Source organism: Phallusia mammillata, chromosome 8 (genome assembly GCF_965637545.1).
Source record: "Phallusia mammillata chromosome 8, kaPhaMamm4.hap1.1, whole genome shotgun sequence".
Taxonomy (NCBI): domain Eukaryota; kingdom Metazoa; phylum Chordata; class Ascidiacea; order Phlebobranchia; family Ascidiidae; genus Phallusia; species Phallusia mammillata.
Genome location: NC_137259.1, coordinates 1,107,183 through 1,130,079, shown reverse-complemented (window position 1 = coordinate 1,130,079; position 22,897 = coordinate 1,107,183). Strand labels below are relative to the sequence as shown.

Genomic DNA, 22,897 nt, shown 5'->3' with positions numbered 1-22,897 from the left:
CCAACTAAAAAGCTTACGAACCAACGTAAACACGCCATGCTTCTATATGCTTACCAAGCAGTTAAAAACATCTTAAGAGAAAAAAACACTGAAAAATTAGAATAGAAATGTTGTTTCTTTCACAAAGAATCCGTTTAGAGACTTCGTTTGCTACTGATGGTAATGATTGAGCGACTGCAAAAAGCTCTTTTTAGTAAACTGGTTTGATGAAGCTTTCGTAAACGTTTCTTCGATCAGCTTACTTTGAACCAGCGCGTCCATTTTTTTTCAATTACATTTAAACAAACACCACAAACAGATAAAAAAAATTGAATACACATTTTTAAGATCACTGGATATTGTATTTTTGTATTTTGTTGGTGACTCAAATACGTCCATATGTGCTGTCACAATCGAGTGGAACGATAGGATTGACCAAGTATGCTTTTCCACCGAAATCACATGACGTAGATCTGGGATTGTTGTCGTAATATTCCTGGAATATTTGTTGAGACGCTTCCCTCAGTCTTGCATCAGGACAAGTTTGTGGGTCGCCCGAACAACACGATAACATGTCAGCTCCAGCATCGCATGAAAGTGTCACCTGTAATAAAGGTGAAACCAGAGTTGCAAACGACCTGAGCAGCCCGTTTAGGTCCGAAAGTCTGATTTACAGGCCTATACAAGGAAACTCCGGAAGACAAAGTTGGGCATTAGGTCAGGTCCAGCAATGGCTACTGGCTAGTTAATTTTGTCTTAAAAGATAGTGTAAATTCAGGCCCAATTTAGGCCGATATTTGGAGAAACTTAACTTACAATTCTGGGTGGGACGCGTTAAAAAGTGATGTCAGATTGGGCAGCGGTCACCAATCTGAGTCTTTTTTTCCAAATACTGAACAAACAAGAAAAACAATCATGTTGTCGACAGTGAAAACCAGAGTTGCAATTTGGGCCAGGGTTTTCGTGTCGGATTCGGGCTTCAGTTTTACAAACTTGATTCAGACCTCCCTAGGTTATGTGTCCGTAATTTTGTCTAACATGAATTACTCAGCTAAGTAGCTTGTTGCTGCGATATAACCTAATCGCCAACAGCTCTAAAACGTGTTGCTTAGGCCATTGTCTATTGTGTATGTCTTTTTTACATGTAGGCCTGTCAATCACACTTTCGGGTTTAAACGGACTTCTCAAAAACGATTTAGGTTCGGGCCAGGGTTCGGGATTCGGGCTTGTACTTTCGGATTCGGGCTCTTTCGACTCTGTTTTATCAGTGCAGCTGGCAGGTGACAAGACATGGTTGTATAGGCCAAAACAGGGGGCAACTAATTTTGACATTGCATACCAGTTGGTGTGCAATGGGTTACGGTGATGCTGGTTTCATTAAGCAAGACTTACATTGGAAAAAGTTTGGCCACCACAAGCCCAGCTTATGGAGCCACAAAGTCCACTGTTGTCTGCAGACTCCGTCACTAAACATTGCGGTTTTTCTGGACCTTCATCGTTGAGTTGAACGTCGTAATATTCAGCGGTGCCTTCAAAGTCACAGGAATTGCTTCCACCAACTTGTTTGTGATATTCCTTGTACAGGGCACTGGCATCGTCTGTATAAATTATGAGTTTCACGTAATCGCAGTAAAGCAGGCTTGCTTTCAAGGGGTATTATACCGAATTAAGCAAAGTTCTAGAGAAAGAATAATTCAGATTTTAATACATATATATATATAGCCTTTATAGCATCGTCAGTAACTTATTCAAAGTTTGTAATAAAATAAGGTACTGATGTTGTTTTAAAGTTACTTTATCCACCAAGCAACGAGCTGGGGGATTCAAGTTTAAAAAGAAAGTACAATTGTTGAATAAAGCCAAATAAAGCTGCATGGGCCTGCAGTAAAATGTGTTCGCCGTTTAAGCATTTTAGTTCCAGCATATTTACACGCTTTTTACACATTCTCATTTACGAGTAGCCTATTTTGACCTAATTTTTTTATAGTTTAGAGGTCCATTTTCGAAAAGCATGTTAAAAACACTGCTGCAATGGTCAGGTTTCTTTTACCATAAAGTGAATCGTCGCATGAAGTCGGATCATGGCAGCAATCGAATAAACCTCCACACAAATCGTAGAGGTTTGCCTGGCATGGATAGTGACAGGCGATGGAAATTCCGGTGCACAGTTCGGATTTGGTAATCCCGGTTTTAGCACGACATGAAGTTGTGGCTATGTCCTGTAAAATACTGCCGTTGTGTGTTTGGCTTTGGTACACGAAGAGATAATCCTAATGGAGAAACGTTGCATTCGGACTGGCATTAAAACCACAAACGCAGCTGCAAATATGCCACGTGAAAAATGCCAAAGTAAAAAATGTGAAGCACAATAGAAAAATGAGATAGGACCGCAACAAAGAACCTACACTAATAAATTTCTCGCCTAAATAACGTTTGAAACGTTGTGACAACAAATTTTAGTGCCAATTGGTTGTTGAATGAGGTAAAGGCATTTTATCGAGGTTAATATGCTGGCTTATATGAAGCACTTTTAGTTTTGTTTATTGAACCACACGGTCCACGTTATAATGAACCAGTTTTAGTTATCTGATGTTATATCATCAACTCACTGTCAGTGGGTAAACTTTTACATAATCGACTTCCATCTGTGCTTGGGGATATTCCCAAACTGTATCGGGATCAGGACCGGAAAGGAAATGTCCTCCTACCGCTACATTTAATACGAGGTGGAAACGCTGGTCAAACGGTTGCCCTGGTACCGTACATGTAGTGATTAGAAACAATACGATTTGATTGTGGAGACGGTTGCATCCAACGCGTATAAGTTCTCCAAGAGTTTGTTTATGATTCAGTTACACGTTGTCTGTGCAAATTAGTATGGTAGAACAATACGGGTTAAAGTTTAAATAAAACGGGCTTTAAATTAGGGCCTGACTTCACATACATTCTTATTAGTACCGCAATTTCACAAACAATGGGGCATAATTCGAGGTTTGTGTTAAAAAACAGGTTTAGGCCCACTTACACCTAAAGATAGTAAGAACGATTTTTTGAAGACAAAACCGCTATATAGTCCTAGTAAGAGTTTAGCGTATTAAATATTGTAACAATTGGGGGAAATAACTAGCGGGGGTGAAAGCAACAAAATCAAAGGAATATTTTATAGCTTATATCAGTAGTTCTCAAACTGTGCGTCGTTTTAGTTTTCCAAGGGCGTCGCAGAATAGTTGCGTTTCGTGGCTTTTTGTTGTTGTATCAATAAACATAACTTTAATAATAAGTTTCCTCATTAACTTTTATTTGCTGGTGCGTCGCAAGTCCAGAAAACTTTTCCAGGGGCGTCGCAACAAAAAAAGTTTAAGAACCACTGGGTTATATCATTACCCCCATAAAATTTTATCCGTAGGCACTTTATGCTTTTATTTACCTTCTTCAGCATAAACATTTTTAAGAATCCTATCCAAGCTGCTTCTGTGGAATGCAATGCCGTCGAAACGGAAAACCTAAAAAACGCACAAGTTAAAACACAAACTTTAAAACATAACCTCGTACAGAAATCGTTCTTAACGACGGAAGCCGGGCGCAAATGATTTCGATGAGAAACAAATTGTATCAAAGCTAAAGTGTTTACCAACTTAAAGGGGGCTTTTCAGACCAGGTAAGGGCTTGATTTAAACCTAATTTCACACACGGCTGGAATTTCACCTAATTCGGATTTCTACTATGTTTAGTACAGATGGAGAGAGCCGAAAGAATAATTATGTCAAGATATATGAACCCTTAAAATATTCACCAATTCAGATGGCGTCCAATCAAGTTCGTACACGTGGAATTCGTTGATGCTGCATTGAGTCTCCAGTGGGCCAGATGACTCGCTTGCCGTATCAGAACAACATGGACCACCAAAATGAATTGCAGATTGTACTTGTTGAATTTCTTGACCTCTCGCCTCAACGATGTCAATCTCACCACTTTGCGGCCAACCACCGAAAATTTCATCACTGAAAATGGTTAAAGGTGATTAGATATATATTTCTTTAAATTGAAGCTTACATTGGTTCAATGGTTCTTTACCTTTCTATTATTGTTACCCCTGAGAACCAGTAGATGTATTTTGTTCAACCCTTTTCAAAAAAAAACTAAACTGTCATCACTTATGTCACGGAGCTAAACAATGATAAAATAAGCACCCTTGTAAAATGACAATTTATTCTAATGGGGGTACATACCACTGTTTCAGAGCCACTGCATTAGATTCTAATCCTGGTGTGATTAGAATTGCCCACGAGGCATTTTACAAACGACATGCTATATTATTCAGCGTAGAATTTGCCGTAAATAGTGTATAATCCAACAAACAAACAAACAAATTTTATTTCTACCGCCTTAAGTTTGCACAAACTGGTCTGACTAAATACGCAGCCTGATTCATGCCGCAGTTTTACTTAAATTTCAGGCTTTGCTTTAAAAAAAAAATTCGGGATTTTTCTTATCAGTTCGTGTCCTCATTTTGTTCCCGCTTACAACTCTGCTTCAATATAATTGTGTTCTCACGTGGGAAGCATCCATATTGCAGGCCACAGTCCATATCCTTCAGGGAGCTTTGCACGAACTTGGACTCTTCCATACAACCAGCTGAATTTGCTGTACAATCTGCCGGATGTGTATTGCTTCGATCCAAACCTGGAAAATCGTGGTCGATATAGTTAAAGAGAAAAATACACTAAGATCTGGTCAAGCAGTTTAAATTGAGGGACAAGCGAAGTCAAACTTTTACACCAACACACACAAGTTAAATAGTCAAATCTTTTCACAGTAAAACAATAATTGACACTTTATATTTTATTTCCGGAACGTCAGTGACGCCCGCTAACCAATGTAAATGCTAAATTCTGTGGACCACAAAGGACAAAACAGGTGGGTCACAAAAAAAATTGCTCACATAACACGATATGCAATGCCTAATGTGGTTATTGTGAAGTTTGCAAGTAAATTTTGCCTTGTGCCTGTTGGTTTACTTAGGTGTTATACCCCTCACAAACAACCTGTCTATCTCTGAAGGGGGGGTATGGGGCCAAGCTTGAAAAACGCAGGGCAAATCAAATCTTTTAGAACAAGATTTAAGCGTTAGTCATTTTAGGACTAAGTTGCTTTTTATTAAACTGAAGAATGTTAGTCAACATTACTGTACGCAACTGCTGGAAACAAAGTAGGTTTTTCACAAACAGTAACATACGTTTCTTTGTGCGGTGTAATGACCAATTTTCCATCTGTTACATTTAGATTGACAGACCGATTCGTGTAATATTGCTTCTCATTGTTGTGAGGGTTTTCCACAATCTCTATGACCCACTGCGACAAGTCGTTCTCAAGGAAGTAATCAGAATGCAAAAGGTAACCTAAGAAAGCAAAAATACCGAAGCACGTCTTAAACAAACTCCGCTTAGCAACAATGTCTATACATAGTAATGTTAAGGCAATGGATGATATTGCAATTATTTTTTAGAAACATGACTAAATGTTTAGGTATAGCATACGTCCAACATGATATTACAAGATTATGTTTGATACTACGATAAACTTTTGTTCAGTTCTGACAGGGCCTTTAGCAATCGATGTCTTTTTACTGTAAACCTTCTATTAGCTGAGCAAAAACATGTTCAAACTTAGAAACCTTGTTTATTTGACACTGTGGTTCAACTTACCTAAAGCAAGATGGTTTAAAAACAGAAACGACAGCAACTTCAGTGTTGCAAACATTGCTCGATGGTTCTTCTAATCGCCAGTTAGATCTTTTAGTAGCGTTAACCTGTACAAAAACGATCTTTTCTGAGTTTGCTACAACTTAAAATGCTCGTCCACTCTCAAATTCCAAGACTTTCCTTAATATCAGGATATCCCTTAACTGCCCAATTAGCAATGTGACTGGTTGTTTGTAACGCTGCCTGCATGAATTTACATAAACAGGGCGAGCAACACAATGTCTGATAATTACAATGCACAGCACAGGATATTAATCTGTACTGAATGTGGAACACATGCTCTAATTTCCTTGGTTATGCCAATAATTAAAACAATATTGAAACGAAATTTAACAGGCGAATTCTATACGCTGAATTAATTTTCAACACAGCATTTTGTTTAGCCACGGTGGGAGATAATAACAACACTGAAAAATGTGTTAACCAAACTATGAAAAAACAAGTTCTTTTTAAATCACCATGTCACCACTGCATGGCAGTGCAGGATCGCAGCGCTATACCCTACAAACCGGTTTTGCAAGCAATTGATTATTGCTTAGTAAATCATTACCCACAGAAAGGCCACCAGTCAAAGCACCAACATCACAGACTTGTTGCAAACATGAAGGTTATAATAGCTGGAATGCCGAAAACCGGCACAAAGTCAATGGCAGAGGCTTTACAAGTGCTGGGTTATAATGTGTACGATTATCCAGACCACTACCAGTATTTGGGTGCTGAATGGGAAAAGATATGTACGTACGGTGGCAGTCCTGCTGATTTGCAGCCCATGTATGAAAACGTTGATGCTGTAACTGATATCCCGACCTATTATTTCTGGGAAGAACTGCTTGAAGCCTTTCCCGATGCTAAGGTAAGCTGTCAATTGTTATCTACAAAAACTGAGTACTACCATGTCTATTGTAACACATAGGCCAGACAACACCTGTATTTGTTGCCACATAGTTCATCTAAAGGGAAATTTGTTATTTGTTGCCACAGAGTAACCTACTGTATGATTCGTGTAATAACAAAATTCACTTTTTGATCGAAGTGTTTTGAGATTTATTTTCCTGTAGATCATCGTAACCACCCGGGACGATTTAGACGCTTGGTGGAAAAGCATCGAACAACAAGGGGTCGCCTGGAACTCGTGGTGGATCAGACTTATCTGGATACTTTCACCTGGTTTGCGACGATTAGGGGCGTACGAGAAAAGAATAAGTGAGTACTGTGGTGGGATTCAGCCGGTTTGCACCAGTTCCATAGAACCTTCTCACGAAATTTTATGAGATCAGCGAACCGGTTAGCATTACTGGTTACTGTCAATTGACTTTCTGTAACAAAACCAGCTGAAAAATAGGACTTTTGTGATAGAACCAGCTGACAAAAATTTGAATCCCACCACTGAGTAAGTACAAATCAACATGTAAGTTCGGGACAAGGACATTGCAGCCAGAAAACAAACAACACAGTGACTGGATTTCGTTCAAAGTGTTTACCCAGTCCCGCCTCAATATCACCTTGTAACGAGAGTGTTACTGTAGTGCGTTTGAAGAGAATGTTTGCAACTAACTTTTTACGTTCATAACCAGCTTGTGCAGCTATTCGAGTAGAAGTTGGGTGAAGTCTTGTCGCTAAATTGTTTCCTTTCTAAACTGAGCAAAGTAACCTTATCTGTTCAGTTGGAACTACGTTGCGATGCAACACAAGAATGGCTAAACCGTATGGAAAGCCTTTTCTCAACGAGACCCTTTTGAAAATGACATATAGAAGACATTACACGTATCTCAAGCAGGTAAAATGTTTTTGCATGCAACAAAGTAAATCCAATGTTTAGAGCTTAATGTTTTGACATTGAAAGTATCAGCTAGTTTAGGGAATAAAACACCAGATTTTTATTAATGTTCGTATCTCTTGTGTGTTTAATGATACGAATGACATTTTAACGGAGCCTTTTTTTGAAGAAAGCGCCCAAAGACCAAACGTTGTTCTTCTCAGTAAAAGACGGTTGGGAGCCATTGTGCAAGTTTCTCGGCAAAGAAATTCCATCAATACCGTTTCCACACAAAAACGTGAAGGGCAATATTCTGGATGACCTATTTTCTCAGCATCCAATGTTTGTTGGTTTCAAACGAGAAGCAATTCTGTATGGGAGCTTACTGCTGCTTGGAACTGCCTTCACGGCTTACAAATTGATTTCACGAAACCAATTCTTATAACTTTCTAAGAAATAAAATATAGTAATGATTTTTTAAATATACAGAACCATGTGTTCTAATAAAATTACTAAGATATCCAACTAATTAACTGTACTTCGTGAAGAAATAATACACGCTTCGACGATTTTCTGGCAGGTTTCAAACAGGGATTTCCCCAATATTCATTTGTGTTTTGACGGCAACCACGCCAAGTTCAAATTTTGCTTGGGGTCGTAAGCTTTTTGGATTCCCGAAAACTGCCCAATATATCAGCTTAACATTCTTTTGATAACTAACAAGCACTTACGACTGGTTAAACAGCTTGCGACAAACCAGATGATTCAGAGAAAATGAATAAAGATAAATTAGCCCAAACCTGAGCTACCATCATTTGCTGTCATTATAAATCGCAGAAACTTTGGTATCAGAGTAAATAAAAATGCCAACAGAAAGATACTTTCCTAATGATTTTCAACCCACTGGTGCAGTTAACATATCAGAAAGTTTATACAAAACTACAATCCTATCTTATGTCGAACTTATTCAAGAAAAGGTGAAGAAAAACGATAGAAGCAGTTCAAAAGGTATTCTTCAGCGCTCTTCTGAAAGCAACAAATCAACGCATTGTTTCATGGTTTTAGGTCTCTATACTGGAACGGCAGGCATTGCATATGCTTTGTATTACTTATCCAAGTCCGAATTATTTCAAGAATTTTCGACACAATTTCTGAATGATGCAAAATCATACATAAAATATGCACTGCAAGAGCAAAACACAACGTAAGTTCAAACCTTAGTTAAGTATTCATTCATTAAAACAAATTTCTCTGCAGGCAACGAAAAGAACTCGGGTTTTTGTCTGGAAATGGTGGCGTATATGCTGTTGCTGCATTGATATTCAACAAAACCAATGACTTTGAGGTAAGATTTTATTCCCGCACATTGCATTGAGGTGAATGTCTTTTTATTTGCACTGTAGGAATCAAGAAAATATCTCAAACTCTACAAGGAACTCGCATCTCAATGCATGTCACAAGATTTCACTGGAAGAGGATCAGATGAATTGTTTGTTGGCAGGTTTGTAATGATAATAGACATTTTTATCATTTTAGGTTGGGCATTTCTAAACAGGTGAGTTTTTGTTGTTCGAAAATACTGACTGATATTGGCATTTAAACTGATGTTTTTTATTAACCCAATAAAGCGGTTAAAGAAGTTAACTGGAGTCTGACTTTCAATTGATGGCACTTTCATACAACTGCTTAATTGGCTTGATTATGAAAGGCAGCAGCAATAACTTTGCCTGCTATTTTAAAAGCATTGGTTATTTGCAAACAAAACATGGCAAACTATTTTGTGGCATACTCGACAGACCCAAACATTTAAACATGTCTAAAAAAGTCATGCTTAGGAACACTATACACGGACTTGAAAAGTAGTTTAATCATAAACATTACTGCCAAGGTAGGGCATGCACTGATGATGACAACAGAGATTGTCGAAACCTCTGAACGATGTATTCTTTACACCTCTACCTTGGCAGTAATGTTTATGATTAATCTAAAAAAGTCATCTTTCAAGCAAACTAAATTATTAAATACTTTCTGTAGGTCAGGATATCTTTTGGGTTTGCTTCTCCTTAGAAGAGACCTCAAAACTGAGGTGTTACCTAATGAACAAGTTGACCTGGTTATCCAAATGTTACTGAAATCTGGGAAAAACTATTCGGCTGAAATCAACATGACTGAAAGATTGCCTTTAATGTATCAATACCATGGAAAACCTTATTTAGGTAATATTGACACAGGGTTATCCATGTCTTGTTTTTAGAGCATATGTTTATCTGGTTGTCTGATAAATTGTAATTTAATTTTTTCAAAATATATGATCCAATATAAATGCCCTATAACTCCTCTTTAACCTATCTGCTCAGATTTCTAAAAATACCCCCCAACTGGACTGTATAATCATAAAAGTAATTCTATCTAATTCTACACTGTATTTGAGTTGTTGTCTTTCCAGGGTCTGCACATGGCTTGGCTGGAATACTTCAGGTTTTGATGAGTTTTTCTAAGTATTTTAAACAGCATCCAGATGAAATGAGTAAACTTAAAAAAAGCATTGAATTTTTAATGGACACTTGTGTTCGAAACGGCAATGTTGCAACCAACCTAGATGGTTCACTTAGTGGCCAAGGAAAGAATCTGGTTCATTGGTGTCATGGAGCATCAGGTAACTGTTTGGTATATTACTGTAACCAGGTAAAATACACCCACAGTAAATGTATGTAGTCTGTGACCGAACCTTTGCCAAAATTAATTGGAGTTACAAAGCATTGTCGTTTAATCAATCACAGTATACGGTAAACCTTTAATATTCCACAAAAATGTGACTGACCTAGGGATGGAAAAATGCAGTCCGCGTGACCATGAAACCTGCATGCATAACTGGGATTTATTGTGCCCTGATTGGAGGTGGTTAATATTTTGTGAACTAATTTTCTTAAAATAGTAATAAAACACTGAAACAATGGTACAAATAGCGGAAAATATAGGAATTAGGCAACAAACTACCAATATGGTTAGTCACTAACCATATTCTTGTGACTATCTGTCAACTCATTGTATTTTTGGTTTTCTGATGAAGGTGTGATCTACACATTTGCTAGAGCTTATCTGCTGTTTGGGAAAGATGATAAATATTTGAAAACCTGTCATGAGCTTGCTGAAACTGTTTGGGAAAAGGGATTGCTCAAAAAAGGACCAGGAATTTGCCATGGAGTCTCAGGAAGTGGTTACGTCTTTCTGCTTATGTATCGATTAACTGGAGACTCAAAATACTTGTATAGGGCTGAAAGGTAATTTTGTGACAAGTTAATCTTTCTATAAAACTTTAGGATTCTGTATTTCAGGTTTGCCAACTTTTTGCTCTCCGAGAAGTTTAAGCGCGAAGCCAGAATTCCAGACAAACCTTACAGTTTGTTTGAAGGCTTGGCTGGTACTGTCTGTTTTTTGACTGATCTACTGAAACCAACCACTGCCGAATTTCCACTTTGTAATGTGTTTGTGGATTTGTAATACTGTGTTGCCAGTTTAAACAGTTTGCACAACAATTGGCAAAATAACATTTGCCAGTTTTGCTATGTGATTTACCTGAAGCTTGTTATTATACAAATTCTGGTCAGTAATCATGTTTGTACAGCATATTAAATTTTAGCAAACAAAATTTAGCCTATATATATAAATATATTAAAAATGATATGTTTTTCAAATAAAACTTACGTTTCTAGTCGTTTACCATAAAGAGACACATAAGTTGAATCCTTAGTTACCAAGACTGAAATAAAGATTGGATTGATAAAATAGAAAAATCCACAATGATTTTCTTGTTTTCATTTTAAGTTAATTGGCAGTGTACAAGTTTCCAGCAAACACAATTAAATTCCTCAATTGAACCTGAAACAAATGTACAAGGTGTTAAGTCTAAAGTTAATTGTCGTTTTTCTTAAAACCCAGAAACTTAAACAAGCCAAATGGATTAAGGCGCCTGTTTTCTTTTCATTATGTTTAAAGTGTTTGTTTTTGCAGACAAAACAAATGAAAGCACCAATACCTTTTGTTCAGTTCTTAACATTTGCTTCATAAAAATTCCAAGTATAAGTTGTTTCAAAAATGTTTTGTACATTTTTTGCCAAATCCTTTTTCTTTGCATTTCAAATTGAAATTTTGGTGAGCCAGTTGAGTAACATGTTCGTACACAAAAAAAATCAGAAAGCTTGTTGTAAAACTGATCTGCACATTAAAACACAAATGGCAGGAAATAATGTCACACAAAAAATGTACGCAGCACATAAACTAAAATCCGGCAAACCACAATAATTGGACCCATAAAGTTGCTCACAGTGGTCCTACATGCACTTGAAGAGCTTGTTTGCTATCACAGACAGACTCAAACATTGCTTTTTTTCAATCACTTTTTTACTACAAAAATCCCACAATTTGTGACACGTCCGCTTCTTACTAATTTGCAAAAAGAAATTTTGCTTTGCTTTCCAGTAACTAATAGTCAAAAAACAACTATAAAGAGTTTTTTGCTTACCTGAATCCGATACAGAAAACAAGACGAAGGCTTAACAAAGAAAAGAACAAACCTCAAAGAATAAGGCGGGAAAAACTCTGCATCCAATGAGAGGAGGTATTTTACCGAAAGTTAGTCGTCTCTGATTGGTCGGATTATAGAAACAATAGAAATTGTTTGGTTAACAACGAATAACATGATAAGTACAATATGTATAAATAAGCTATTGCTACCAGGCATAATATCACGTTTATAGAGCTCTTCTGGCCATTGTATTGTTTTATTCCGACGTTTTGACGTCCTATGCAGGTCCTACAATTGCTAGAAGAGCTGTATAAACTTTTAATATGTATCACTGACCAGACATGGGGCAATTCGTATTCGTCATTCGTATTCGAATGCATTCGAATACAGGTTTTGCCACCTTCGTGCTGTATTCGAATGATTTTGGCTTTCGTTCGATGGTGCATGAATACAATTCGAATAGTTGATGTTATCTTTTGAACCAACAATTCATGAATACAAAAGCTTGGGTAAATTTGTTCCAATACAATTCGAATTGTTGTAGGTTTTTGCCAACCTAAGAATTTGCAAATTCGAATACACGATATTTTTTACGAATACAATTCGAATTGTTGTCGGCCTTTGACAAGGTAACAATTCGTAAAATCGAATACATGACTACATTTGTACGAATACAATTCGAATTGTTGTCAGCCCGTGGTTACGTAAGAATTTGCAAAATCGAATACATGACTACATTTTTACGAATTCAATTCGAATTGTTGTCAGCTTTTGGCAACGTAAGATGCATAAATTCGAATACATGACTACATTTTTACGAATACAATTCGAATTGTCGATTACCTCCAGACTAGGAGTAGTCGAGAATATTTTGCTACATATTTTTGCCAAATAGATTCGAATACAATTCAAATTGGCAGTGACCTGTTTTGACAAGTTTTTGTTAATGTTACGAAACAATGACACATAGAAGTTTAATTGTGACGTTACATAAATGGAATTGTGTTACAAAGCTTGCAATACTGGGTTGTTCTCAGCACATGACAGGCGTAACGTGTTCATGAAGCAAACATCTCATGAAATTTGGTGAAATTTATATAACGGAGACTTAAATCAGTCAAGCTAATGTGGCAACAAACAGCTCGTTGGTTTACATTTTTACCAATAAATTTGCAATTCATAAACCCATGTTACTTTTTGATCGAATACATTTTAAGTTTCGGGGCGCTTTTATTTCTTTTATTTTCCGCAACTACAAATATCCGAATCGGTGCATTCGAATGCTATTCGAATTGTTTGGTTCTTACAACAACTGAACAATTCGTGAATACAAATAACTAGCACTACATCTTACAAAGGACGAAGTATTCATGAATACGAATACACGCTTGGGGTTTATTCGAATAGTATTCGAATTACACGTTGTTGTTTGTTGGTCAACTATTCATAAATACTAATACTTGACACGCTTTATTCGAATACAATTCGAATTGCTGCCACCTTAACATTACGAAACAATTCGTGAATACGAATATTTGACTCGCATTATTCGAATACAATTCGAATTGCCGAACGTCAAAAAGTGCGTAGAATTCATGAATACGAATACATGCCTTGGTTTATTCGAATAGTATTCGAATTACTTGTCATTGTAGTTTGGTCAACAATTCATGAATACAAATACTTGACTCGTTTTATTCGAATACCATTCGAATTGCTGTCACTCAAAAATTACCAAAGTATTCATGAATTCGAATACAATGATGCAAGTATTCGTAAAGTATTCGAATACAGGACGCCTGTATTCGACCCCATGTCTGTCACTGACACAATAATACTATCACACTGTAGATTTATTTGATTACTTTACCGTATTAATGTACAGAACCGACTAAAGATGCTAAAGAAATAGCTTATTCTTTTAGGAATACAGAGAGCCTACCCTAGGTCTTTTCCTCGTAAGTCCGGGCCAGGTTTGGTTTTCTATGCAAACCTACATCACAAAGACACACAAAACATTTTTATTCGAATTTTCTGTATTTCAAAACCGCCAAGCCAACAACACGATCTGGCTTCAGTCTTGTGCGGCGTACGACTGGCAAATAACGTTGGAAGCAGTAGCAAAAACTCAAACACTCCAGTCCACTAATAATCTGCATTGACTTGTACATAAAAAGCCGTGAAGCAAAACAAAGTTACCCAGTCGAATTACGTATAGAGTGGCAAAGCAAGTCATACAGAATAGAGACCAAGACATTGTTTTGTACCAAATAAGTGGTGTTTGTTCCTTGGTTTTACTTCATCATTAGACATTTGTACACTGTTTGCACAAGCAAGGTAGATGGAAAGGTATATTTAAAGACCTTGGATCCACCAAAGCCACTTCAAAGGGATTAAACATTTTCTTTAGGGCCAGAAATGTTTACTATTTTACTCAATATATTGAAAACAAACACAAAAATGGTAGAACATCTGCAAAGTATTTACTTCAAACAACAAATGATTTGGGCTAAAAAGTAGAACAACAAACACAAGGAAAGAAATGATGAGTAAAAATTTGCATTGTCGGTCAAGATTTAACTAAAAAAAGGATAATTTAGATTTCAATTTGACAGCACAGCTTGCGATATGAAATTTCATTGAGTCTTTTCAGGCAAAAATTTTCAATCTCCTTAAAAAGGTAACAAATGCATTCATCCAAAAACCATTTCATTTGCTGCATGTATGGAAAGGCAAAAATATAATTTAATCAACTTTGTAGCACACAAAATAAGGAAATCAATTGAGGAGAGAACCCGAAAAAGTTCAATTTGTGTCCCAACTTGTGAATAGAAATGTAAAAAAGGCAACACATCAGGACACAGTAGTGTGGTACAGCCAACTAATATGTACAAAGTTGTAAAAATATCTCAAGGTTAAGTGTACCAACTTGTAATTGCACACAAACATGCATCAGCAAAAATAAATACTGAAATACTACGTTTGTTGGGACATGGCATTCTGATGGAGGTTTAACACTAAGGATGGACGTAGAACAAAATATATGCATGAATCTTTTTTCATAATTATCTGACAAATTCAATAAATTTTTAGCAATGATCATATTTTTTACCGAAACCGATTAGTCTAAAAACACAATAGTACAAAAGCTTTATGCAACTTGCTGCAAAAGTTGGGTTTAATAAAAAAGGCACTATTTTAATTACTTAAAAGAGTTGGTTTAAAGACTTTGTGTTAAACGTGGCACTTTAAAGAATAGATATATTATCTTAGTAGGTCATTCACTAGCGGAAGTGGTTTAATAGTTAATACTGTGCAAGAAATATGTATTTGTGCTACACTGCAAAACAATTCTCTAAATGCAGTGGAAATAAATAAAGGTTCTTTAAAACGAAGAAATTGCCTAGAGGCACCACAAAAAAAACCTAATTAGGCAAAACAAGATATCAAAATAATGAAAGAACCACCAAACATATGTGAATACACAATTATTGTCACACAAAGAAAAGTTGTTGTACAAAATAGCTCACTGCTACATTTCAAGTCAATTTTAGAAAAACGTTTCTTCCAGCAACTTTTCTTCAAATTTAGGGCTTTCCAATTTTGCTTGTATCATCAAAAAATTCCATCTTAATATGATGCACTTGTCAACAAGCGCTCTATGTTCAAAATGCAATCTACTACAATACTGCAAAACCCCAAAATCAGTGCAAAACAAAGTCATCTCGGGCGGTACCACATAGTTTGAGGCAGGAAGCAAGATTGGACAACATTTACGCCACAACGTCAACTGCATCTTGGCCATGCTCACTTGATGATGTTGCAATAGACAAGTTATCGCTATCACAAGTTTGAAAGTTCAGGCCTGTAGGAAGACTTTCCATTTCAGTGTGGTAAGTGATACCATTAAAATTCTGGCAGCTAGCGAGGGTACTGGCGACGGAGTTTGTAGCAGTGAAACTGTTGTCGTAAACAGTCGCTCTACTCGTTATTTTATCAACAGTTTCAACTTGCGGAAAGAAAGAAGCTATCGGGTCTAAACGAAATGTTGATGCTTCATTAACAGCAATATCCAAGGGTGTAGCTTTAGTGTGTGATGCTCCGTACTGTGCAGGAAAACACATCTCGTTTTCACTGACAGAGTAAATACAGTCATTGAGGTAATTGTTACTGCTCACTGGTAGCGCATGTGTTGCTGCTTGTGGTTCCATATACTGTTGCCCTTCTACTGCATTCTCATGTCGTGGAAGGAATGAAATATTCGGTGCATTATAATGCTGGTTCGGGTGAGGGCTTGCCGCACTGTTCCACATGTTGGAATTCTGATAAACATTTTTACAAGTGTTTTCCATATACCAACCCTTTTCGGCAGTTTGTGAAAAAGGTCTGTGTCCGTTATTGGACTGGTTGAAGTTAGTTGTGTTTGAAGAGCAACACTGTTCCTCACCTAATCATAAATGCATGTATTGTTATGAGGAAAATCCTTTATTGTATATGGCTACAAAGCAACAACATCCCTCTATTGTATAAGGCTACGTAAAGCAACAAGGAAACTAATAAAGTCGTTAAACATTGCATGTTAGTTTCCTGGTCAAAAAAATCAAGCGATATTTTGCCCAACTTATTCCTGTTATAGGAGGGTTTTCATATGTTGTTTATTTTAAAAAACTAGGCATTAAGGACCAGCCATTATTAAGCATCAAAGTATTAGTTAATATTATGTCATGGTTATCAATCTTTAAATATTTATTTTTGAACAAATAGATGGAAAACCAGTCATTATATTCCATGATAAAACAAACGTTCTGTTTTAATTGAGCAGGGAAAATTTTTCATGCTACCGAAAGTCAAAAGAGGAAGCTATTAGTGAATTACTTCGTACCAAGTTGTTGGAGGGTGGTTGTGCATCCAGTGTTGCAAGCAGTGGACAATTGGGATGCTTGAGCTGCTGTGCTTTCAAACATTTCCCCATTATTATTCCCAGCTGCAACATATGGTGACTGCCTCAGTTCTAAAGCCGGATTCACTGGCACATCTGCAAAGATATAACTGTGTTAAAACTGGCATTTACTCATTAAACAGTGGAATACTACTAACATTTGCCAGATTATTATGGCTTTAAATTGTTGAAAATTAAAGTTTTTTGGCATTTAATGAAAAGTTTCTTTTAAAGTAAAAAAGTCATCACCACCAACATGGGCTGGAATTAATTTTATACCGACACAACGGCAAATTACAAGAGTGAAGTTTAGCCCCAATCAATTACTAAACAAAGTTGATTGTCATTCTTGCTAAACAGGAAACTTATTCAGCCATGCCGAAACGGAAAGCAGGAAAAGGGAATACAAAAAATTTAATACTTAGGAACTAGTATTTTGACATGCCCTGATGAAGGCGACCTGTATAGGACATTCAAAAGTCGGAATAAATATACAATTGCCAGAAGAGCTCTATAAGTTTGATGTTTTTACATGTGTGTATCACAACAGTGCAGTTTCGGTTTGTCAACTACCTTGGCTGGAAGTCATTCCAGTTTCCTCAATGCGAAGCCTTCTCATTGTTCGAGAGTAATGCGTTCTAACCCGCTCTGCATCAAATTCTACTCTGCCATTAGTGTTCGAACATCCCTGAGCTGTACAACCACATGGAAATGACTCTCTGTCAACCTGAACCAACAACAGGATTAAAATCACAAAATTGTAAATGTATTTTAATATCAGATGTTGTTATCGCCAATATCAAGGCATAAGGTTGTTTAAAACTTTAACGTTTAGTTTTGGGTAAACTTGTATGTGTAGTGCATGTGATTGAGATAGGTTTATGTCATGTTTGTTAATCTATTGCAGTGTGGTCCAACTTCGGTTTGGTGCGGGCCATTCAAAATCGTTAACTTAGTATGCGGGCCAAGGTTTAAATTTTTGTCGGAAAAACTTTTTTCCAGGTCAAACTCTAGGGTAACTATAGACCGTTTTTTATCTATAGATAAGTTTATTTTTATATTTGTTTTCTAAGTAGAAGCTGTCAAAAACATTCAGTTTCCACTCTAGCGCAAAAATGCCCCTGAACGCTTTATAGAAACAGAACCCTTTATTACATAACAATGCCTTGTCATGCCTCACAATAGGAGATTTTGCAGTATTTAGTGTGTGTTAATCCTCACATTTTAAAAACATTGAATTATTGAAAACAAAACTTATAGTTGTCATTAAAGTATTAGAACTTTCGCGGGCGAACAAAATTATCTCGCGGGCCACAATTGGCCCGCGGGCCTGCAGTTGGACCACACTGATCTATTGTATAAAAGCGACATATTATCTTTTGTTTATGAATATCTTCATTTGTAGTTGGTTTGTAAACTTGCAGGCTGCAAACATAAATATTGAAATAAATTAACTGCATTTAAGCATGCACAGCTTAATGAAACACGAAGTAGGATATTTTTTAGTAATATATATAACTCAAAATATACTCTTGTACTCTTTGTAATAAGGTAATTGCATGAACTGAATCCATGGATGAAATATTAAAGCATTACTCCATTTTGTGCAAGTTACATAATACATCCAATTCATCAGTTATGTAATAAACCACATCTATTATGTCAACTGAAGCATAAAGCAAGCCACAGAATTTGGATCTAAATTTTAAAACAGTTGTTTTTTGGAGGTTGCAAAATAACCAAACCTTTTTTTTAGAATTTCATAAACGTGTTAAACTTGACAATAAAGCAGTAGTTATACAGAAGTTTAAATTTTATAACACAATTAGAGATCAGTTTATTACCCTTGTAAAAGTTATCACTTGTAGAGTTTAGCTTTAAAAGCTACTTGAGAAGAATTGCATACACCATTTCTACTGTGTCATACACTTGTCATCATGCAAAATGGTGGAACGATTAATCAACAAAACGCTGACAGCATGAAATGATGTCAAATTTTCGGCTTGGCTAGAGTCATGACTGAAGTGTTGTCACGTTGTGAACTTTTAGATTACAGGGGCAAGCAAATATGAAACTACATGACAAGGGAATGGAAAGGACAATTTCTTACCTGGCATGGGATGCCAGAAAGGGCACATAGGCATGTAGAAGGGAGACAGATACCATTGCAATCACAACCGCATATTTCTCGAGATTCTCGCGTCAGTTTGTTCGAAAGTTTTTCCTCTGAATCAATCTTTTGGACCCCAGACATTCTACAAAAAATACTTCAGTTTATCTATGCTGTCCATAAAACCGTACAAGCTGCTCATGTTTAATTATTTGCCACATGTTCAACATATATTTTGTTTGCATTAGTGCTTTTCCAAGAATTATTTCCAACAGTGCTTAACAGTTTAAGAGCATTCTTTAGAAACAACATTGCATGACATAAAGCAGCCAGGTACAAAATGATAAATATTATATAGAAGGCATAAAGTGTTTACCTGCAAAAATGAAAATAGTCAAATAATGTGGCTGTTGAGTTTCATTCTATAAATTGATGCATTACTTTGACACAGACACAAAGATTTTTACAAAATTTGCGAAAACTTATGTCATGTTTCTTTGTTTAATGTCACAAGAATTGAAACTTTCAGTTTAAATCCAGGCTACAAGAATACAAGCTGCTGATTTGCTGATTGATATGTGTCAGTTGTGAGTCATAAAGCATCTTCATATGACTCATAATTCAACAACGAAACCAACCTTCTAATTTTGTGCAGCGCAGGGCAAGTGCAATTAACCACACAGACCTCTATGTGCTTGTAACTGTAAAATTGGAGCCTATTTTAGGCAGCAGAGCACAAAAGTAATAAAACTTGAAAGTAAATATTCAATTTGATGGAAAATTGGTGCTGTGGTTTTAGTTTGTTGTCAAATGTTTCTGTGTGATTTAAGTTTAAATTTAAAATTTTTAATTTCAGTTCATTTGCCAGATAACACATACTGTTTGTTGTTGTGGTGCTGAGATGTTTCAAACAAACAGCTAATTTTACTCAAGCAGCTACTATTTTCCAATAAAACTAATTTAAAAGTGTCTAACACTCAGGTATGCATAATGAAGATTGGTTAAGATGCAAAGTTTGCACATACATGAAAAAACAGGAATAAACAATAGTATTTTGACAATTATTAGTTTCTAATAACCTAAGAAGCAGTCTTCTTTTTTTAGTTGAAATTGGCTGAAGAAAGTAGTTATCATCTGTGTTGTCATCATCATCAATGTCTTCACTTGCCGACGATGAATCTGAACTTTCCTCTTCTGGTTCGGACTGAACGACCATCAGCATGAGTTGGCTCGTTTCCAGGTTTGGGTAAGCTTGTTTTAACTGCACAATATGTCAAAAAAAGAAAGGCTTAACTATGTTGACCAGTTACAATTTGAACAGCTGAATTCATATTGGTTACACTAAAAATCTGGCATACAAAAAAATTGTTTTATACTTTTTTACTAGCATTATTACATTTTGCGGCTATAAAAATACTTCATGTTTTCTGTATTTATCAATTAGTTGTCAAAGATTGAGCTTCTATTTTTTACTTTCATTATAAGTTAGTCTTTCAACTGTTTGATTTAGGTTGATATGAAGCAAAAAAAGAGTATTGACCTGCTTAAGTTTCATGCTGATTCTTTGTTGCCGGTTTTGTTCCCGTTCCATCGATCTTCGACGCTGTATAACTGACTTTCTATGCTGTTTCAGAGACATTTTCTTCATGTGGTTATGACTAAGGCTCATTCCTAAGGATAGATATGCAATCATAAAATTACATAACTCTCAAACCGAATTATATTTACAGCAAGAAGTATGGAGTTTTTGTTTTAGAATATTTGAAAGAATTTGGTTTGCACAAATCTAACATCACTGTATCATGTGTAGATGAAACATTCAAGTATAATACATTCATTTATAACTTTCTTTACATACCATGTCATGAACTGTCATTAGAAACTAGTTTATGCTACTCTTTTCTCCATACTCCATGCACTTAAAGCGTTGTTTGTTTGTTGTTTTAAAGGATAAGGTTTTTTTGTAATTTGAAAGCTTCAGACTTACCCAATGTTGAACCTCCTTGACTGGGCACGGTGACAAAACTTTGTCTTCTTGAGAAATAGAACACAGTTACCCCACAAAATGAGACCATTTTGTCTGAGGAACTCTTTTTCCTTTTAACCGAAGTGCATTTCTCTGGTTTTGACAAACCTACAACATTACATTTGCAAATTTAGTATTCATGTAACAAAACTACTAATAGAAAACAATATTATTTCATGATAACATATAAACAGGTTTTTCTTACTGCTTCTTAATCGTTTTCTTTCCTTCTTAAGTACTGCATTGTTGTTGGTGTTTTCCTCAGAAGGAGAGGCTGAAAAAGAAGTTTGGATAGATTTACAACTTTTTCTTCACATTATTTACAAAAATAATACATTTTATATCATAAACAAACTACACATGTCATAAAATAGTTGTACAGTAATGTAATAAGCATTCAAAAGGCACAATACCTTTACTGCCTTCATTGTCATCTAAAGATGCCACACCAGAGTCTAGAGATAGTTCCTCATTTGAAATGGGTGAAGTATTACTGAAATCTTCTTCCGATTTCGTCTGGGTTTCATCATTTTTTGTTGTCTGTTGCATGTTTTCTTCACACTTCATATTAGCTTCAACATTTGGAGTTTTCACCTCAGAATTCAGCTTGTTATTATTAATACATGGTGACACAGATTGACAGCAAGGTTTTGTAGCCAGTTTTTCCGAGTTTGTCGCATTGTGTGTGACTGTAAGTGGCATGTCTTTACTCTCTTCTGAATTTGAATTTTCAGGTTTATCGTAGCCCATGGGGCAGTCACTTTGCATGGCATTTTCAGTTGAATTCAATTTGTGTTCCTGGGCACAAACTTGGTGATTATTTTCAACACTGCAAGGCTCCACAGAAGGAATTTTCACTTCATTAGAGTGGTTTTTTTGTGATTCTATTCCCTCAAAAGGTGGAGCATTGTAACTTTGGCAAGATAAAGAATAGTCCAAAGTTCCATCATGAAAAGTATTGCCGGTGGATGGTAACATGTTTTCTGGTGCATCTAGGATATTATCACAGTGAAAACTGTTGTTAGAAATACAGCTAAGACTGATATGTGTATCCACATTGGCAAAATCACAGCTGGGTTTGGAATCAAGCTTAAAACAAAAGCTCGAATCTGCCTTCACACCATTGGCAAACAAGCTGGTTGAATGTTTATTTGCTTCAAAAGCATCAGTGTTGTTCAGAATAGATGCTAGTTCAGAATCATAGCTGGCATTACAGCCTTCTTGGGACGATGTACATTCAAAGGCTTGTTCACCCAACGACTCCATATTGCATATTTTACATGGTCGTTAACTGATATAAATATATATGTAACAGAATTGAGGCTATTTATTTACAAAATATCTTCTAGCTCTAGAAAAATCAAAATTAACTTTAACGAAAACGGCTTACAGGTTTACAAATGCAATAATCTCAATTAATCTGAACAAAAAAGCTTGCTTGATTGCTTAACCAATCGTATTTTTTATAATTAAATTAAGTTGCTTTTTCTACATGACAAGTTGTTTGACAGCTAAACTATATAAAGCTTTAGATGCACAATCCAACTAAAAAAACTGAAAAACTAGAAGCCACTTCACCAACAGTTTGTCACAACCTATTGACCTAATTCTGTCACTCAAACGCACGCTGCTCTAAGAATTCACTTAAACTGACACAAACACACACACAAAATGAATTAATAACTTGTAACAGTACAAAAACATCCAGAAACGCTCAACAGTATAGAACATTTGTGCAAATAACTTTCCCAAAACGCGAGGCACCTGTTCCGCAATCCTTCGCCGACGGCCGTTCTCTTT

At 36.1% G+C, this 22,897-nt stretch overlaps 4 protein-coding genes across 5 annotated transcripts; 2 read left to right on the top strand and 2 right to left on the bottom strand.

Annotated features, from left to right (window-relative positions):
• Positions 1 to 228: 228 nt before the first annotated feature.
• Positions 229 to 12,072, bottom strand: LOC145204769 (uncharacterized). Its single transcript, XM_080077365.1, has 12 exons — positions 12,020 to 12,072; positions 11,534 to 11,712; positions 11,203 to 11,376; positions 5,685 to 5,788; positions 5,216 to 5,378; positions 4,534 to 4,662; positions 3,773 to 3,980; positions 3,407 to 3,482; positions 2,589 to 2,731; positions 2,030 to 2,198; positions 1,372 to 1,577; positions 229 to 583 (listed from the first exon to the last, which is right to left on the bottom strand). The coding sequence occupies exons 4-12, from the start codon at positions 5,737 to 5,739 to the stop codon at positions 365 to 367; spliced, it is 1,368 nt and encodes a 455-aa protein (XP_079933491.1). The 5' UTR covers positions 5,740 to 5,788; positions 11,203 to 11,376; positions 11,534 to 11,712; positions 12,020 to 12,072; the 3' UTR covers positions 229 to 364.
• On the top strand, positions 6,229 to 8,028 carry LOC145204771 (uncharacterized). 2 transcript variants are annotated; one of them, XM_080077368.1, is made up of 4 exons: positions 6,229 to 6,594; positions 6,800 to 6,944; positions 7,406 to 7,518; positions 7,722 to 7,785. In XM_080077368.1, the coding sequence occupies exons 1-4, from the start codon at positions 6,343 to 6,345 to the stop codon at positions 7,722 to 7,724; spliced, it is 513 nt and encodes a 170-aa protein (XP_079933494.1). In that variant the 5' UTR covers positions 6,229 to 6,342; the 3' UTR covers positions 7,725 to 7,785. The 2 variants fall into 2 exon arrangements, with proteins under 2 accessions (XP_079933494.1, XP_079933493.1); XM_080077367.1 differs by having other exon boundaries at positions 6,230 to 6,594; positions 7,688 to 8,028.
• LOC145204770 (lanC-like protein 3) lies at positions 8,150 to 11,209 on the top strand. The gene is made up of 8 exons (XM_080077366.1): positions 8,150 to 8,505; positions 8,563 to 8,701; positions 8,755 to 8,842; positions 8,901 to 8,998; positions 9,532 to 9,713; positions 9,944 to 10,153; positions 10,568 to 10,778; positions 10,833 to 11,209. Exons 1-8 carry the CDS (start codon positions 8,361 to 8,363, stop codon positions 10,996 to 10,998), a joined length of 1,239 nt encoding a protein of 412 aa, XP_079933492.1. The 5' UTR covers positions 8,150 to 8,360; the 3' UTR covers positions 10,999 to 11,209.
• Positions 12,073 to 14,040: 1,968 nt separating the features above from the next.
• LOC145204916 (uncharacterized) lies at positions 14,041 to 22,471 on the bottom strand. The gene is made up of 9 exons (XM_080077527.1): positions 21,511 to 22,471; positions 21,303 to 21,371; positions 21,059 to 21,205; positions 20,612 to 20,742; positions 20,151 to 20,332; positions 19,072 to 19,216; positions 17,535 to 17,688; positions 16,905 to 17,057; positions 14,041 to 16,469 (listed from the first exon to the last, which is right to left on the bottom strand). Exons 1-9 carry the CDS (start codon positions 22,361 to 22,363, stop codon positions 15,796 to 15,798), a joined length of 2,508 nt encoding a protein of 835 aa, XP_079933653.1. The 5' UTR covers positions 22,364 to 22,471; the 3' UTR covers positions 14,041 to 15,795.
• Between the last annotated feature and the right edge of the window lie 426 nt (positions 22,472 to 22,897).

Coding starts and splice junctions, on each gene's coding strand:
- LOC145204771 (XM_080077367.1), top strand. CDS start 6,343: ATGAAGGTTATAATAGCTGGAATGCCGAAAACCGGCACAAAGTCAATG. Junction 6,595..6,799: donor AAGCCTTTCCCGATGCTAAG/GTAAGCTGTCAA, acceptor ATTTTCCTGTAG/ATCATCGTAACCACCCGGGA. Junction 7,519..7,687: donor ATTACACGTATCTCAAGCAG/GTAAAATGTTTT, acceptor CTTTTTTTGAAG/AAAGCGCCCAAAGACCAAAC.
- LOC145204770 (XM_080077366.1), top strand. CDS start 8,361: ATGCCAACAGAAAGATACTTTCCTAATGATTTTCAACCCACTGGTGCA. Junction 8,506..8,562: donor CGATAGAAGCAGTTCAAAAG/GTATTCTTCAGC, acceptor TCATGGTTTTAG/GTCTCTATACTGGAACGGCA. Junction 8,702..8,754: donor CTGCAAGAGCAAAACACAAC/GTAAGTTCAAAC, acceptor ATTTCTCTGCAG/GCAACGAAAAGAACTCGGGT.
- LOC145204916 (XM_080077527.1), bottom strand. CDS start 22,363: ATGGAGTCGTTGGGTGAACAAGCCTTTGAATGTACATCGTCCCAAGAA. Junction 21,372..21,510: donor TGACAATGAAGGCAGTAAAG/GTATTGTGCCTT, acceptor CTTCTTTTTCAG/CCTCTCCTTCTGAGGAAAAC. Junction 17,689..19,071: donor TTTCTGGCATCCCATGCCAG/GTAAGAAATTGT, acceptor TTGTTGGTTCAG/GTTGACAGAGAGTCATTTCC.
- LOC145204769 (XM_080077365.1), bottom strand. CDS start 5,739: ATGTTTGCAACACTGAAGTTGCTGTCGTTTCTGTTTTTAAACCATCTT. Junction 2,732..3,406: donor AAATGTTTATGCTGAAGAAG/GTAAATAAAAGC, acceptor GTACGGTACCAG/GGCAACCGTTTGACCAGCGT. Junction 584..1,371: donor GTGGCCAAACTTTTTCCAAT/GTAAGTCTTGCT, acceptor CCTTTATTACAG/GTGACACTTTCATGCGATGC.